This window comes from Lynx canadensis, chromosome D2 (genome assembly GCF_007474595.2).
Source record: "Lynx canadensis isolate LIC74 chromosome D2, mLynCan4.pri.v2, whole genome shotgun sequence".
In the NCBI taxonomy this organism is placed as follows: Eukaryota; Metazoa; Chordata; class Mammalia; order Carnivora; family Felidae; genus Lynx; species Lynx canadensis.
In genome coordinates, this window is record NC_044313.2 from 16,565,654 (window position 1) to 16,584,769 (window position 19,116).

The window sequence follows — 19,116 nt, forward strand, 5'->3', positions numbered from 1 at the left end:
TGAATCCTTGTTGATTCAGCAAATATGCTTGAACAATAAACATGTGGCAAGTACTAAGCCGGGGGTTGTCCAGAAGCTGTGTACTCAAAGGGGGGAACACGAAAGCTACAGTACGCCATATACATTGTTATACCCTATGATGCCCCGGATTCTGTCTATGGGAAGGCAGAATAGCAGCATCTACCCCCTTCTGAATAGCAGCTACCAGGAGGTCATACCTAAACCCTCGTCTCAAATCCACAGGATAGCCCAGACCATGGGACTGGATGGGTGCTCTGAAGGAGAACTTTGGAAAATGAGCTGCAGAGCAGGGCTGTATCTGAAAAATTGCCACAGGAAGCAGGAAGCCAGTTGAGGATACAGAGAAGGCAACAGCAAAGAGGGAAAAAGCAGTATATTGTCTTGTAGTAGAAACAGAGGAAGGCTATCCAAAGAGTCAGAAGGGGTCAGAACTGGAGCAGGTAAGTCAAGAATTAAAAATGAGAGAAAGTAGTTGGATTTGGTAAGAGTAGTCCGTCCAAACCTTCAGAATTGCTATTTCAGGAGAGTGGTTAGGAACAGAAACCAAATCACAGCATGGATGTGTAAGACAGTTTCGAATAGATACCATGGCTGTGAAACAACAGTCTTTTGTGTGTGTGCAAAGAGCTGTTTAATGCTGTGTTCGTCTTGGCTTATCATGTTAGTTACTTGTAGCGATTTACTTAAAACTCTGTCAAATTTAACTTGATTTTATGGCTATCAGTTAACTGCATAGGCCACTTTATTTGTTGTCAGAAGCGTAAAGTGTTATTTCTAGAAAATATGTGACCCCTCAGTGGCAGTGCCAAGACAAGAACTTTCTCTACTCTGATCATTGTTCTTACCGTTCATCACGTTACTGTGCTCAACCTTGTCGCTGTCTGTGAGGGACAATGTTTTCCTTCCCCAGTGTAGGGAAGAACCCAGTTCTCCCTGCTGTGTCTTTCTTCCCTGTGAGTCTCCTTTACTTTTACACAAGACACTCGACCTCTGACACTTCCGGTCCACCAGATGTGTGGAGGTTTTCCCTCCCTGCAAGTAATTCTCTGTGAATACCACCTAGGTGTCCTACAGTTTCACTCGACTCTGACACATCTCCCTGGAGGTAGCATCGGATCCCACAGGTTAAGGGTTCAGTCTTACAAGAATGCCCACCCACCCCCTGCCACATACATACTTCAGATGTTATCACCCGTGCTTATGACCAACCAGCTCTAGATCAGAAGTTGCAGCCACCCCCTCCTTGGGTTGGAAATTTTCCTTAAAGAACTCAGAGAAACACATGTTTACCGCATTATAAAGGGTATGATAAAGGACACAGATGAACAACCAGATGAAGAGCTGTGTAGGGTGGGGTCTGGAAGGGTCCTAGGCGCAGGAGCTTCCATCCCCATGGAGTTGGCGGGCGTCACCCTCTCAGTGTGGTCGTACTTGCCAGCGTGGAAGCTCTCTGAACCCCATACTTTGGGATTTTATGGAGGCTTTGTTATGTAGGCATGATGGATCGTCAACTCCATCTTCAGGCTTTCTTTGGGGGCTAAAAATTCCTGGCTTCTAATCATGACGTGGTCTTTTTGGTGACCAGCTCTCATCCAGGAGCCCACCTAGAGTTGTCTCATTAGAACAAAAGACACCCCTGTCACTCAGGAAGTTACAGGGGTTTCAAGAGCTCTATGTCAGGAGCAGAGACCAAAAGCAATATTGCAGTGGGTTGCCTGGGTGGCTCAGTCAGTTAAATGTCCGACTCTTGATCTCAGCTCAGGTCTTACTTTCAGGGTTGTGAGTTCAAGCCCTGCATTGGGCTCCATGCCCAAAAACACACACACACACAAACGATATTGCAACAAGAAATGCTCCTAGTGTTCTTATCACTTAGGATATTACAAGGGTTTTAGGAGTTTTGTGTCAAAGACCAAGGCAGAGACCACTGTGTATTTTTTTCTTGTCTCACACTGTCTTTTGTCAATGCAGGAAACCAAAGATAAACTCAAAGAAACAACAACAAAGTTAACTCAAGCAAAGGAAGAAGCAGATCAGATAAGGAAAAATTGTCAGGATATGATAAAAACGTATCAGGTATGCTTAACTTTTCAACTAGATTAGTAACAAAATTGCACCAAATATCAGTACTCGTTTTGTATCTACAGTGTTGGTAGTGTGGAATGGATTTGGTAGGACAGTTAAATAAATTGCAGACTATTTCCTGTGTTAAAGTACTTGCAGCTTAAATAGAGATCTTATTAGGGAAGTTTTAACCAAATAAAAACATTAGAAAATGTCAGAAGAACGAAGAGTACCGGAAACGTATAACATAAAACCTACTCTGTGTTATGTTACATATCTTAAATGCTATTCTTGTTCGTGCAGAATTGACATCTTAAAAACCTTTCAGTGCAATCCTTTTTAGTATGTAAGGTATGCATTTCACAATCAGTAAACAATGGCAAAAGCTGTCACGTTCCAAAGCATAAAACTTTAAAAGTTAAGTCATACTTTTTTCATTTCTTTTCCAATAGGAGTCAGAAGAAATTAAATCAAATGAGCTGGATGCCAAGCTTAGAGTCACAAAAGGAGAACTTGAAAAACAGATGCAAGAAAAATCCGACCAGCTAGAGGTGAGTGGCTTTGCTCTTTTCATACCGTGGATTGTGTAATAAATACAGAGGGAGAGAAATAATAAATAATGTTATACTAAATGTAATAAGAGAATAATAAGGCCTTTTCGAAGGAACACGCAGTAACGTTTAGATCTTGTCTGGTACATAATGATCTGTGGTTTCTTTTAAACTTTTTAAAAGATGCATCATGCCAAAATAAAAGAACTGGAAGATCTGAAGAGGACATTTAAGGAGGGCATGGATGAACTACGAACACTGAGAACAAAGGTAATTAAATCGTTAGTCATTTCAGAGGAAAGGTCAATATCTTTAATTTGGGACTCATTCTGACTTTCCAAGTGTTGGAGAAAGGATATTTATATAGAAATGTTTCAAAATGAAAGAACTCAGAGGAGTCGAATGTCGATTTCCTAGCAACGAAGGTGAGTCTCTCATTGAAATGAAAATGTCTTCCACTTTAGTCCCTTTGAACTATTTGCCACACATTGCTGTTTTACGGCACATTTGCTGTTTGTGTAACTTCTCCTCGGGCCTCTAATGTAAGGCAGTCTTGTCAGCGAATTAATTGGAAAGAAAGTTGGACTTTAGAACTGTGAGTGACAAAAAATAATAGACTTCATATTTCTCCCATATAGTCTTGTACAGTGTTAATTTCTAACAATCTAGTATAGTCTTTATTGGAAGAATAGTATCCCTTTTGATACGGATGTGAAATATCATTGAATACCATTTATTTATTTAGAAATAGGCTTTTAAGTAACAACCTGGAATTTGCCATCACTTAATAGTTTTCAAAGTGCCTTTCGTGTGCATTCCATTTGTTCTCCGTGCCAGTTTTTTGAGGTAAGTAGGGAAGGTATACGGTTTTCAGGTGAGGAAATGGAGATTCAGCAAAAACAATGTGACAAGCTAAAACTCCCGAGACTAAATCATAAGAAATCTGAGACTGAGTCCTAGGACTGCCAACATCCCGTTGTATTTTCTTCACATTAATTAGTTCCGCTCCAGAATTTAGCTTGGATTATTAATATGTAATCACTATTTGAAGTAATTAAAGAACAAGAAAATATTGTTTGTACGCTAACTTGGTTATGATTTTTGATAGGTGAAATGTCTAGAAGATGAACGATTAAGAACAGAAGATGAGTTATCAAAATATAAGGAAATTATTAACCGCCAGAAAGCTGAAATTCAGAATTTATTGGACAGAGTGAAAATTGCGGATCAGATACAGGAGCAGCATCAAAGGTATAACTTCACAACTTTTCTTTATGCTAATCAGTAGGCTCTTCTGTCTCAAGATTGTGTTCTTAAATGCCATTACTGCATTAAGCAAGAATGATTTTACAATTTGACTAGTGAAAAACTTTTAAATTCCTGTCTTTGTTTGAACTTTTTTGGATTATCTTTGAAGTTCCTATCATGGCTTCTAAAAATCAAAGTGTATATACCCTCAATATTGGAAATAGCAATTTATAAGACAGAATGGTTTTTAGTTTCTTTATCCATTCTTTAACTTTCAAATTATGTTACTTACTTTTTCTTCCCAAAGGTAGATACGTACGTATACCTGTATCTTTGTGTGTGTGTAGTGCAGAGTCAGGAGCTGACCTTATTCCTTGACCTCTTGTAAAACCTTTTAGCTAGACTCTACTCGTGACATGACCTGGCAGAGCGTGGATTCAGCTTGAATCCAAATACCTTCTTTTCATACCTTACCCATATCTGCTGCTGAGTGTTGCTAAAAATTCTCACCATCATCAGGGTTGATGCTGTGATAAATCCATGGTTAGTTAGTAACCTCAACTGGAAATGATAATGATGTCCCTAGTCATAGCCTCTCCCTGACCTGGAAGCATCTATTCCTGCTTTGTTCACACTTCTGGTCTCCCTCCCCTTGATATTTAGGCTTAGCTGGCAGTTACCTCTTATTTACCTCACAAAAGAAATGGGAGCTAATAAGTTCTTGATCTGTCCTGTGAACTCGCCAGCCTTTGCAACCTTTCTTTCTCTTCCTTTTGTTGTTATGGAAGAAGTGTTCCTGTTCCCCTCTGAATTGAGCTTTTCTCTCGACTTCTGTGGATCCCATGCTCTTCTGCTTCTCTTATCCTTTATTTCTTACCCCTCTCTAAATTTTTTCTTTCTGCACTTAAATATTGTATATTAAAAACATTAAAATTCCTATGACTCCCCTACCCTTTTCCTGTCCTTCACAACTGAGCATCTTCGTAGAATCATCTATACGCATCCTCCACGCCCTTGCTTCCTTTGTTCTTTTTCTCTCTACGTCCTTCTAGGTTCTACCCTAACCTCCCATTAAAAACTGCTAATGCCTCCTTAAATCTAGCACACACTTCTCAGACTAAGCCTTGCTTGAATTTTCAGTATTTTTAAAATTTTACTTACTTATTTTGAGAGAGAGAGGGAGAGTATGAGTGCTGGAGGTACAGAGAGGGAGAAAGCGAATCTCAACAAGGCTTCACATCTAGCACAGAGCCCAGCACGGGGCTTGATTTCGTGAACTGCGAGATCGTGACCAGCCGGAGTCAAGAGTTGACAGTTAACTGACTAAGCCACCTAGGAGCCCTGAATTTTCAGTATTAAGACCATTAAGCCCCTTATCTTTCTTGACATGCTCTGTTCTTCGGCTTCATTTCATATCTGCTTTCCTGGTGTTCCTCCCCACTTCGTGGCCACTCGTTTTCTCCTTTCCTCGGCAGCCTTCTCTTTGTCATAAAAATCTTGTTGTTGTTTTATCATACCCCCGAGTGAGCCTTACCATTCCCATACCATACTGCAGGACCTTCAGATACTGTCTTCAGCCCTTTTTGTTGAGCTCCAGACACACAAGTATCACAGACGCCTCAAACTTTAATGTGTCCCAAACTGATTCATCTGTCCTGTCCATAAATACACTCCTCTCCTGTTCCTGAGGTGAGTGATGTGTGTAGCACCCACGTGACTTTCCAGCCCAGGAGCCTGGGGCTCCTCCTTGGCTCTTCTCTCCTTCCCCTCACGCATCTAACCAGAAACAGAGTGTTAGTGAGTATCCTTCAAGTCATGTATTTTTTACGTTCCCACCACTGCTATCATTGTCCTTTCATCTGGAAAACTGCCACAACTTCTAAACTGTCTTTTTTTAGTTTGGTGGGGTTTTTGTTTGTTTGTTTTTGTTTTGCTTCCCTTTGAATCCATTTCCTACACTGTGGCCAGCATAATCTTTTTAAAATGGAAATCTCACAAGCTTTCAGTGATTTCCCATTGGCTCAAACTGCCCTGTGAGCTCAGATGCCTTAGCATGGCTTGGAAGATCAGTAGCCACCTTGCTTCTCCCTCTGTGCCTTCTCTTTTTTTCAGGCACAATTGCTTACAAATGTTGAGTGTCTCCGTGTTCACTGCTGGGGATATAATGCTGTCGCTGTCCCCATCAGTGTTGAAGCAACAAACAAGTCATTCTGTTGTTCCCTCCCCAGATTTAGCACATACTGTTTCTTCTACCAAAAACATATATATATTTTTAATATGAATGTATTGTCACATTGGTTTCCATACAAACACCCAGTGCTATCCCGACAGGGGCCCTCCTCAATGCCCATATTGCCCACTTTCCCCTCCCTCCCACCCCCCGTCAACCCTCAGTTTGTTCTCAGTTTTTAAGAGTCTCTTATGCTTTGGCTCCCTCCCTCTCTAACTTTTTTTTTTTCCCTTCCCCTCCCCCTTGGTCTTCTGTTAAGTTTCTCAGGATCCACATAAGAGTGAAAACATATGGTATCTGTCTTTCTCTGTATGGCTCATTTCACCCAAGAACATATTTTGATGTCTCGGTCACTCCTACTTTTTCTTTAGGTCGGGAATTAGCAAACTGTGGCCCAAGAGCCAAATCCAGCACGCTACCTTTTTTTGTAAATAATTTTTTTGTTTTGGAATACAGCTGCTCTCATTCCATTATGGGCTGTCCGAGGCTGCTTTCACACCATGGTACCAGGGAACAACAGTCGCCACAGGGCCATGTGCCCTAGAAGCTTAAATTGTTTACTGTCGGACTTTTTGCAGGAAAAGTTTGCTAACCTTTACTTTAAGTATTCATTTAAACATCACTTATACGAGGTGAGGCAACCCACTCTGCGCTTTCATGAAAAATGTTTTATCACACATACAGTTTCCTTACTTGAATGAAAGCCCTTTGAAAGCAAGCCCGTGTCGGTGTTGCTCACTTACACTCCCAGCTCTTAGTTCCTAGCACATATCAGGTAGTCATAAAAATCCAAATAAATAATTTGGATGAATGCGTAAAAGTACCTTCATAAAACATTTTATTTGATGAAAACTCCCAAACCATTAACTTAATGTATTTTAATAGTTTTTTTTCCCCTAAACATAAACTTTGTTTTTTAGAGGTAAACAAGAAATTGAAAATTTGAAGGAAGAAGTGGAAAGTCTCAATTCTTTGATTAATGACCTACAAAAAGACATCGAAGGCAGTAGGAAAAGAGAATCTGAGCTACTGCTGTTTACAGAAAAGCTCACTAGTAAGAATGCACAGCTCCAGTCTGAATCCAATTCTTTGCAGTCACAATTGGATAAGCTTTCCTGTAGTGAAAGTCAGTTACAAAGCCAATGTGAACAAATGAAACAGACAAATACTAATTTGGTAAGTATAAATTTACATTTAACTTTATTTACTTATTTCACATTTTTTATGTTTATTTATTTTTGAGAGAGAGAGTGTGTGAGAGAGAGGCAGAGAGAGAGGGAGACACAGAATCGGAAGCAGGCTCCAGGCTCCGAGCTGTCAGCACAGAGCCCAACGCGGGGCTCAAACCCACGAGCTGTGAGATCATGACCTGAGCCGAAGTCGGACACTCAACCGACTGAGCCGCCCAGGCACCCCTACATTTAACTTTTAAAGCAACATAGCAAGAAGCACAAATTAAATTTTCCTACTAGCATAAACCCACTGGTAGTTGAGTTAAACTCTTTTTTGTATTGGCATTGACTTTCTGGCAATTTCAAATGCTGTGCAAGGTAACAGTTTTTCTTTCCAACTTGTTCAAAGTGTCCTTTTCCTTCCTAATTTATAATAAAATGTCTCCCTAAAATGCTTATGAAAAAGTATTTCACTTTTTTTTTTTTTTTTTTTAAACGTTTACTTATTTTTGAGACAGAGCATGAACGGGGGAGGGTCAGGAGAGGGAGACACAGAATTTGAAACAGGCTCCAGGCTCTGAGCTGTCAGCACAGAGCCCGACGTGGGGCTCGAACTCACGGGCTGCGAGATCATGACCTGAGCCGAAGTCCGCCGCTTAACCGACTGAGCCACCCAGGCGCCCCATTTCACTTTTGAAAATAAGAAAACCATGGTTTTTTGGGGGCGCCTGGGTGGCTCAGTCAGTTGGGTGGCCGACTTCGGCTCAGGTCATGTTCTCATGGTTTGTGAGTTCGAGCCCCGCGTTGGGCTCTGTGCTGACAGCTCAGAGCCTGGAGCCTGCTTTCAGTTCTGTGTCTCCCTGTCTCTGGCCCTCCCCCGCTCACGCTCTGACTCTCTCTCTCAAAAATAAATAAACATTAAAAAAAAAATTAAAAAAAAAGAAAACCATGGTTTTTGTCATTCCTAACTGGAATTACTGTATATTTTTTAAAGTTATTTCAAATTTTATATGTTTATAGTTTAAAAATGGTTTAATATTTCTGTGTTATGAAAGTATCTTCAAGTTACTCATAAAGATAATTTGAGATTTTAGTCCAAAATACAGAGAACATCGGTCATATGCTCTTTTGCATGTATGAAATGGCAAATGTGTTAATATGCCCCCTGCATTCCTCTATGAGGAATTTGGAGAGCTCAGGAAACAGAACCTGGTAAGAGGCGATTCTGGAAGAATCTACCATCATTTACCATCAGGGACCTTGTATTTTCAGGATTTTGAATTGTGAGCAATAATGGAAACAGGTATTAAAACTGGTGTATTTTGTTTTATCCTTTTTAATATTTAGGAAAGTAGATTGTTGAAAGAGGAGGAACTGCGGAGAGAGGAGGTCCAGACCCTGCAAGCGGAACTCACCTGTAGACAAACAGAAGTTAAAGCACTGAGCACCCAGGTCGAAGAACTAAAAGATGAATTAGTCACTCAGAGACGTAAACATGCCTCCAGTGTCAAGGATCTTATCAAACAACTCCAGCAAGGTACCAATTTCTCACCCACTTAGACCTTAATATTGTTTCTTTTAGTCATTAAGGATTTATAGAAAAAAATCTACTTTGCATCAGGTTCTACCACTTTGATTAGAACTCTGTGTTCTTTTTAATGTATTGATGTTCATAAACCAAATCACTAAACCTCTTATAGTTCCACAAATAGTCTATAACATCCTCTATGTAAAGGGCACTTATTCGCAGAATCCCAAAACGTGACAGTTGGGAATGTACCTTAGGGAAGTAGTGTCTAAACGTTTTTGACCACATGCTCCTATCAGTAAAAAGTAGTTAAGCATTTGTTCTCCAATTTATGTATACTTATTTATAAATTTTAAACATGTATTATTGTACATTACAAATGTAAATTTTAAAAGATCAGACGAAATACAAGTATAAATGGAAATTCTAATATCTTCTCCCTATACATGCTATGAGTTGTTTTGTTTAGCATCTAGGTACCTGTACCTCCCCTCATAGACCTCTTAGAGATCACTGAACCCTAACCCTTCATCTTAGAGGAGACCGAGACCCAGATACGTTCTGAATTACCCGAACACAACAACTAGGACTAGAACCCAGATTTCTTTTCATCTAAAAATTCATGCAGTTATTTGGAGTCTATGCTATATGCTTGGATAAAAAGATGAATAGATATGTATTCCGACTTCCTAATCTCTACTATTCCTCACTACTTTGTGGTAAAATATGGTAAAATATAGTAATAAGATAAAAGAGTTTTAGCATTTACTTAATATGAATATATTCAGGTATTTGCCTTAAGGATTATTCAGTTTGTTTTTATAGATATAATTGAAGGGAAATCTTTGGCATCACAGAGATCATCTGAATTTGTCAGGATTCTGAAAGCTAGGTCACTGTACCTAAATGATATCATCATAGTGTTGTCTCTTATATTTTGTATTTGACCTGTACGTTTCTACATATCATTGTATATGAATGACTACCATAGCTCTCCTGTCTGAAGTATGTATTCAAGAAATTTCTCTTGATGTTTAAGCCATTTTTGCCTAAGTGATTTTAGCAATTAAGATCAGAGATAGTGGGGGCGAATGGTCATGAGAATTGTCACAGGCAATCCATTTCTTTTTCCTATAGCACGAAGAAAATTAGATCAGATTGAGAATGGAAACTATGATAAAGAAGTCAGCAGCATGGGGAGTCGTTCTAGTTCATCAGGTAAAAATCTCAGGCTTCAGCTGTTACCTAGTGACTGACTAAAAAGAAGTAGCTTCTTTGGTGTGTTAAAAGGTATTGATATGCTTTTTTTTTTTTTTTTTTCCATTTTGAGTTATAAAAAGTTGTAGCATTTCCAGTTAAATGTTTACATTCTCATCACCGTCCAAGGTTTCAAGTTTGCCACGGGATTCTAGATTGTCTGTCTCCCTACCTCCTTTTTTACCTGCTGCTTCTTTATTCTGTGTAACAATTTCCTCATTTTTCAATTTAGATTTGTATCCATCCATATAGAGAGATTGGGTATAATACAGTCTCTCTCTCTCTCTCTCTCTCTCTCTCCCTCCCCCTCTCCCTCTCCCTCTCCCTCTCCCTCTCTCTCTCTCTTTTTTCCTTTTATATTTTAACACCTGAAAACTAATGAAATGATGATCATTATCAGATTTTTTATATATGTGTATTTTATTTTTTAAAAAATTTTTAACGTTTATTTATTTTTAAGAAAGAGAGGCAGAGTATGAGTGGGGGAGGAGCAGACAGAGAGAGAGAGAGGGAGACACAGAATCTGAAGCAGGCTCCAGGCTCCGAGCTGTCAGCACAGAGCCTGACGCAGGGCTTGAACTCGCAAACTGTGAGATCATGACCTGAGCCGAAGTCAGATGCTTAACGGACTGAGCCAGCCAAGTGCTTCTATATATGTGTATTTTAAAATTTTTTAGCTTTTCTCATGATAAATATGCCAAAAATTATGATTGATACCATTGTGGAAATGATAATTAGCAAAAAAAAAAATCAGTGTATTTGTCATTTTGGAATGCCAGGAACCATGCTAAGCACTTCAAGCATATTATTGACTCTGCAGAATAGTCGTGTGAGGTAAGTGTTATAATTCACATTTTAGAGATGAGGAAACTAAGATTCCGAATGGTTCCATGACTTGCTCCGAATTCACAGCGACAGAACTCTCAGCCTCTAGAGTCGTTTCGTGGCATTACACTACACTCCCGCTCAGGAGTTGTACCTTACAGGGAGAATCAGCTGTTCCAGTAATGGGAAAATCATGTAGTAGAAAGAACATGGGTTTGAAATTACACATACGTATTTAGAACCCGGTCTGTCACTTATTAGTGTGCAACCTCGAATAAGATCTATTCCTTGTCTTCAGTCTACAAAATGGAGTTGAAAAGGCTTATGTTTGTAGTATAAAAAGGATCAGAAATTTTTCTCAACTGATGTTGGTAAAAATAATAGCTAACACTTAGTGCTTATTATATGCACTGTTCCAAACACTTTCACATACATTAGCTCGTTTAAATAAAGATAACAATCCTATGAAGTAAATAATATCATTCCCATTTTAAGATGAAATGACCAAGGCACAGAGAGTTAAATGACGTGGCCAAAGTCACAGAGCTACAAAGTGGAGGAGTGGGATTTGTACCTAAGGAGACTGGCTTCCGAGCTGAACCCACTGGTATATTCTGTCTTCTCTCTCTGTGTCTGCCTTTGGCTCCTCGTTTGACTTCAGGCTTGTTATTGTGACTTTTTCTGAGTTTCTTGTTTCTCTCTTGCCACTTCCTCATCCTGTTGCTGAGAGACATAATAGGCCCTTTGGTACTTCTGACATCCATGTATTCAATAGCAAGAGCCTCAGGCCAGGTAGGACTTGTGTTCTGTGCCCAGCTGTGTTAGAGTGAATATTTGAAAACAATACTAGAGAAATAATATGTGCTATTAGAGATGACTTTAGACTAAGCACAGCATCTAAACTGATTTTTTTTTGTCTTCAGGGTCCCTCAATGCTCGAAGCAGTGCAGAAGATCGATCTCCAGAAAATACTGGGTCATCAGTAGCTGTGGATAACTTTCCAGAAGTAGATAAGGCCATGTTGATTGAGAGGATAGTAAGGCTACAGAAAGCACATGCTCGGAAAAATGAAAAGATAGAATTTATGGAGGATCATATCAAACAATTGGTAGAAGAAATTAGGAAAAAAACAAAGTATGTATTATTATGATAACACAGTCTGTGTTTGAAATACCGTTATTTGTATGGTAAAGTTACTGTTTTCAGAACTAATTATAACAAGAGCCCATCTTTCAAAAAATATTTGTTAATTTCCCAGTCTTATATCGATCACTTAACTATGTTCTAGGTTTTGGGAATACAGAAAAACCTAGTTTTTCTGTAAAACAAAAAAAGAAAAAACAGGTCGTTAAGGTGATACAGAGAGTTCAGTGGATGTTGATTTTTCTTTAAAAATGTTTTTAAGTTTATTTATTTTGAGACAGAGACAATGTGAGCAGGCTAGGGCCAGAGAGAGAGGAAGAGAGAGAAAGAATCCCAAGCAGGCTCTGCACTGTCATTACAGAGCCTGACACGGAGCTTGAACCCACAAAACCGTGAGATCATGACCTGAGCCAAAACCGAGAGTCGGACGCTTAACCAACCTAGCCACCCAGACGCCTCAGATGTTGATTTTTTTAAGATACTAAAATAACTTTGCATTTAAAAAGAATACTCTACTTTACTTTCAGTTTTCATGACTGTGGCTCTAAGAGATAATATGGGGTTGTGGGTTTTGTTCCTGTTGGGTAGGATTTGGTGGGTAATTTATTGGGCACCTGCCAAGTATAAGATTCTGTGCCTGTGACTTAACGAAATTTCATTGATTTCTTACAACTGAGTGACCTATACGTTAACTGGTGGTGCTCAGGTCAAATTACTAAATGTTCCAGAGTCACCACTCATCTAGTAAGTGACCAAAAGCTGGAGATCTGGGCCCTGCTCTGACTGACTCCAGAGCCTGTGCTGTGCCAGAGTCCTCTTACAAATGTTATATTCTTTTAAGTAAGAGGTTTTATATATGTACCCATGCCTTTTTAATTTTAATTTTGAAATAATTTTAGTCTTAGAGAAAATTTTGCCCATGACTTAAAAAAAAAAAAAAAAAAAGGATAAAGTTCTGAGTTTAATAATAGGAAAATAGAAAATGTTAACTAAAAATGGACCAATAAATTACTCAAAAGTATTTTGATTAAAGTAACAAAGAAATTGAAAAGCAGTGTTTGTATATCGTTAATATAAATACCATGTTGAACAAAAATGGGATTAAGAAACTACTGAATGAGAAAAGTTCCCTTATTTTCTAGTATATTTTTAACCTAATAGATATTTGTTTTATGCTAATCATCTTTATGCTTATGATTAGCCAACTCCTGTAAATTCTAATGTTTTTAATTCTGCAAGTATATAACTGACAATGTCATTTTATTTTACAGAATAATTCAGAGTTACATTTTACGGGAAGAATCAGGCACACTTTCTTCAGAGGCATCTGATTTTAACAAAGTCCATTTAAGTAGACGGGGAGGCATTATGGCATCTTTATATACATCCCATCCAGCTGATAGTGGATTAACATTGGAACTCTCTTTGGAGATCAACAGAAAATTACAGGCTGTTTTAGAGGATACATTACTAAAAAATATTACATTGAAGGTATTTATATTTTTCATTTACTTACCAACCAGCAAGCATGGCGTAATGGGGCCTCTTTCATTGCGTGAGCTGGCATGTAAATGACCAATTCTGTAATGCAAGGTAGCCATTTGACCCAGAGATCAAATTTCTGTATTTTTCTTAATGAAAAAGAAAGAGCAAAACATCAGCTTCACCATTGGATAGACAGTTGTTTATTTTGCAGTGGGCCGCCTCTGACATCTATTATAGTTAGTTATGATTGATCACTGAGGCTTTAAGACTGAGGTGTGTCTTTTCTAATGTACATTCTAGCTCTACTTTTTGCAGATATTACCTGACCTGACTGTTCTGTTTGTGCTGTGTTTGGGCCTCCATAGTCAGTAACGGATTTTAAAGAATGTTTTTATTCAATTAATTATCATTTTTTAATTTTAGAGAGTGCACAAGCAGGGGAGAGAGGGAGAGAGAGAGAATCTTAGGCAGGCTCTACGTTCAGCACAGAACCTGATGTGGGGCTCAGTCCCATGACCCTGGGATCATGACCTGAGCCAAAGTCACTCAGACGCTCAACTGACTGAACCACCCAGGTGTCCCTAAAACAGAACATTTTAAATCTAGTAATAATTTTGTGCACCAAAATTTACTGTCACTTCAGTAAAAAGACAGATTCTGAAATGTATAGGACTCCTTTACTGAAAACCACTGTGCTCCTGGCCAGTGTCACCGAGCATTTAAGACTCATCCTCACCCTTTTGGTTTCAAAATTTGAGCAAAAACAGTACAAACTGAATCTTTATACTTATGCTACCTAATAATTCTGTTTTCTTTCCCCCTTTTTCTAACTGGTGAAGGAAAATCTACAAACACTTGGAACAGAAATTGAGCGTCTTATTAAACATCAGCATGAACTCGAACAGAGAACGAAGAAACCCTAACGCAAAGCTCTCATTCACTAAACAGACAAAAGCCACATAAGGAGCAGGTGCCACTGCCCATTATTGTTGGAAACTTTTCCCTGCTTTGTGTGTCAGTAAAAAATTGTTTTGCTTCATCTGTATAAAAAAGTATCCTTTTACAATATGAATGCATTGCTGTGTATACTGTAAGAGCAAAAGCTTTGATGAAATTTGTCTTTGTATAGTGACAGCCTGTCCCTGAATCAGAACAACCAAAATTGCTAATGGTCATACAAAGTGCTGAACATTACTACAAGGGCTTTTGAAAACCCCTTCTCCTTATTTCTTCCTTTTAAAATATATAATGTCAAAAATGATTCAGCTTTTAAAATTCTGCATGAAAGGACACGTGTTCATCATTCTGTAATGTGCTGTTTCTCCAACATGAAGAAAACTAAAGTGATAAAGATCATATTTGACCTTCCAGTATCCCATTTGGTTGTGTCACAGGGATGCCAGGGAGTCTTAACTTCTTGTCATTTTAATGGACACTAATAGGAAAGCCAGCTCTTGGTCGCCAGCAATAATCAGCCATTGAATGCCTCCATCAGGTTTCCTTCTCTGTGCTAGGTACGTTTTGTCAGATTCAAGTTGTTTGAGTTCATAGTTGAGTTTTTTTAGTCTTCAGTTACACAAAATCTGATTTTAAATAACACGCTCACTTAGAAAATCTCTGCGGTCTTCAGTTGTATTTTAAAATGTGAAATAGATTATTCATTAGAACAGAGAGATGAATAATGAATTCTTTCAAGCTGAAATACTTTAGTTTTACTGACATCAAGTGTTAAGATAAATGTGTAAGGCTTTTAGGAAGAACCAGCTCCCCAGAGAATCCAGTGTATGACTCTGTTAACCATGTCATTTGAGCACCATGCTTGACCATTGATATAATTATGTATTCCAGCAGAGTGATCTTACAGTCCCCAAATGTGATGTGTTTCAGTATATTTATTTAAAATACAAAATAATTACATCTCTGTAACCAAGGGAAATTTAGAGCCAAATTTGTGTAGCCTGTTGGATTTTTACAGTATTTATTTAAAATACTCCCTTCCGTGTCGCCAGTCCATGGTATCGGTACTTCTACATCATTGAATTTTGTTCCCTCCTCTTGTAATTTGTCACCTATTATCATTTCTGTGTGTGGTTTTTCACATTTCATTACATTCAGGTCATCTCTACGATAGGATACCTTGGCTGACATGCAGATGTTGCCACAAGTGTCACTCTTGTTTTGGATTTTTGCATCCTTTTTTCTCCCCTTAAGAGAAGTAAGCTTTGGGATGATGAAAAAGCCTTTCAGAAGTTATATGGCTCTGAAAGTTGGGCTTACGGTGGCAATGTCCCGTTAATGTGTTTTAACATTTTTTTTTATATCAACATTGTTTAAAAGGATCATATGCTTAATTTTTACTAAGGATTCAATGTAGTGTCTTATTTTTTCTGTGTATCGAGGTGTCTTGTCTTCCAAAAACAAAATCTTTTCAGCATGGAAATAGAAGTTCAAAAACATTTTTAAAATAGCTGTGACAAGTGTCAGTCTTACCATAATGTGTCTTGTTATTTTTACCAATAATAATTTATCAAAATAAAAGAAGAGGGTGAGTGCAATCAAATCTGAATTATTTTCCCCTTTGTTTCTAGACATACTATTGATATTCCTATAGACTGCTTAGAGTAGCCAACAAAACTACATTTTTATGGCTGCTTATGTGATAGAGATTCATACACTACAATATTTGTTTTTTCCTTCCAAGACACAAAATATATGAATGGAGGCCAAACAGTGATCAGATCTAGAGTGTCCTATGTCTATACACTTTTTAAGAATATATACATTTATTACATACAAAAATAAAACCTTCCAATATTAACACTTGTGCCACCATTTGGGAAAATTGAATGGTGAAGCAACTTTAGAAGAAAGCTGTCATAAATCATGTTCTGACTTATTGTTACTTACCACCCCCCTGCCATACATATAAGAAACTATGGAAAACTTTTGAAGAGAATGCTTTATCTTCTTTTTTTCCTTCAGTTTCTATTGTATCTTCACTTTCTATTGTGGATTAGAACCAAACAAAGTAATATATGAAAATGTGCATATATCAAATCTTTATACGAACTCACAAAAAGCTCTTGGTGTGAGGATTTAGGGATTTAGAGAGTCTTTTACTATAGTGAATATACAGAGAGAAGAGTGGAGTGTCCAAAAAAGGAAAACGGCCTGAATAAACGTGAGATCTGGGGAAATATTTATTTTAGATGTTCATTATTCATTGTACATATCAAAGGCTACATTGATAGTTAGCACTGCTTTGGTTTCTTTGAACAGGAAATTATTTTGTGTGTGTGTCTTATCGGTATATGCTTACTATGCCTTCGTTTTGAAGTGAGTTCTTACTGTGGCTCCCTTTTTCGCATACTACTTCCCTTTAGCCTGTTAAGTGTTCAGGATTGAAAACAGTGGGTTTGAGCAAAGAAATGGGTTTGAACTTCGGTATTTTGGTTTTTCTTTTAACTTTCTTTGACGCCATTTAAAGTGATTTATCTTGAATTATTTTATCAGGCTACCAGCATGTTATTTATTCATTAAAAAAAAAAAAAAACACCTGTATTGAAAGTCTGCTATTGTGCTATTGCCTGGCACCGTCCAGGGTATTGTGATTTTACTGGTGAACAGACCGGGCAGGACTGTTGCTGTCCCCATGGAGCTGAGGTCTAGTGACAATGGCAGGGAAGGCACCAGAAGCAGCTCTTTGAGCCTCTGCAGCTCCCAGCCAGCTGCCGTAGGAAGAGGGTTAATCCAGTTGTGCAAGTAGTGGCCCAGAAGTCTCGCCGTGGCATGAAACTTTGGGAGATGAGTCCTTGCTCTGGGGTAGGCTGAGAGGTCTGCACGTCCTCTGCCATAGTTTGGTGTTTACTTCTTCTTTAGGAAAAAAGAAGAAAAAATCCAAAGAGCATAGACAAGTATTTGATTTTTGCCATTTTAGTAAATTATTAATGCCTACTTGATGCTCATAAAAGTGAATCTAATCACGTTTTCATGCGTGTTCCTAAACTTTGTTTCACAGCATATTCTTTTCTAAAGATTTTCTTCATAAAAGTTTAGATCAAGATTTACCAAGACATTAAAAAACCGTCAATGTTGTAAATGTTATATATATGCTACTGTGGTGAAAATACTTTTCTCAATCATGTTACTCGGTATGGTTAGTTTGCCTTATGAATGTTGACTCTACTAGCCTGTTTTTCGATATCCTTTTTAAAAAACAAAACAATCTTCTTTTGACACTGAGATTGTTCATTTTTAACACCAGTTGGTGGCACTAGAAACCTGAAATTTCTCAAGGCTCTGAACAAGAGCAAATGATTGAAAACGTATCCAAACATGAAGAATTTTCAGGAAAATAAATGAAAAATATAATTGTATATTAAAGATGTATTTTCTGGTATGAATTCTTTTTTAAAATGCATATGCCTGTCCATTTTGATGACAATGATAAAACTTGTTTATCTTCCAAAAGTGTGTATATATATATATACATATATATATGTGTATATATATATATGTATATGTATGTGTGTGTGTGCATTGTACAGATAATCTTTAATTTGATTACACTGTTCATTTTGTAAATATGTTTCTGTATAAAATGAAGCTTTTCAAGAGAATTCTATGTATATATTGTACTTATTAAATAGGTAATGCCTGTTTACCAAGTTGTATTTTATAGCATCTTTGATTATTTATTTACATACACCACTTGCTAAACAGACTGATTCTCCAGACTGTTGGCAAGGCTGATTCAAATTGCTTGAATTTTCTTTTTTAAACTCCACTAGGAGGTTTTGCTTACCACAGTTCTCTTTATTATACCAATTATTATTAGAAGTCAATGAATAGTAAGCAGTTTAAATTGAATGCCAGGTTCTATTTTAAATTTGTGTTTATATCATTGGTAGCAAAACTTGGCCTTTTACAAAAGGCAAATTTTCACATGCCTGTCTTCACATAGACATTTTCACATGCCTGTGTGAAAATTTCTCATTGAACTGGACGAGCCAGTAATATATTCACATTTTCCACCAAACTATGTAACTTGCCCAAATTATCTAGCTTTAATAATAAAGCTCTAATATGTTCAATAAAAAGATACGGAAACGGCATTAATTTCATGAAGTTAATGTGTGTGGTGGTGGTATTTCACATCACACCGTGTTGTTTTCCATACACTTAAATTATGCCACGGACCTGAATGACTTTACTACTGGAAAGAATCCCCTGAAATCAGGATCCTTGGAATAAAGGGAAAATTAATAGAATAGAGGAAGCTTGCATGATGTCCTCAATGGTTTCTTTTTTGGTAGCTTAGGGATTTGTTTTGTGAGAGAAAGGAATGTATACGTGGAAGAGAATGAGCGAGGGAAAGAGATACTAGCTGTGGTGGGGCGGGGGGTTTGTTTGTTTTTTCGTTTTGGCTTGTAGTTCTTAACTGTCAGTTTGAGCCTCATCAGTGAAGAGATTGGAAAGACCATTCCACTGAACTTCTATCCATGCTGGATTTTTTAAAAGAAAAAAATGAACGTTTTATTTATTTTTGAAGGAGAGAGAGCATGAGCAGGGGAGGAGCAGAGAGAGAGGAAG

General features: G+C 37.9%; 1 protein-coding gene across 1 annotated transcript in view; it reads left to right on the forward strand.

Annotated features, from left to right (window-relative positions):
* CCDC186 (coiled-coil domain containing 186) overlaps positions 1-18,202 on the forward strand; it is a 53,885-nt gene extending 35,683 nt beyond the window's left edge. Inside the window, exons 7-16 of the mRNA XM_030334130.2 lie at positions 1,993-2,097; positions 2,538-2,636; positions 2,820-2,906; positions 3,745-3,887; positions 7,035-7,290; positions 8,634-8,823; positions 9,952-10,032; positions 11,820-12,030; positions 13,311-13,530; positions 14,364-18,202. Coding sequence (XP_030189990.1) covers positions 1,993-2,097; positions 2,538-2,636; positions 2,820-2,906; positions 3,745-3,887; positions 7,035-7,290; positions 8,634-8,823; positions 9,952-10,032; positions 11,820-12,030; positions 13,311-13,530; positions 14,364-14,447 — 1,476 coding nt within the window. The 3' untranslated portion in view covers positions 14,448-18,202. The remainder of the gene's footprint in view (positions 1-1,992; positions 2,098-2,537; positions 2,637-2,819; positions 2,907-3,744; positions 3,888-7,034; positions 7,291-8,633; positions 8,824-9,951; positions 10,033-11,819; positions 12,031-13,310; positions 13,531-14,363) is intronic.
* Positions 18,203-19,116: the final 914 nt, after the last annotated feature.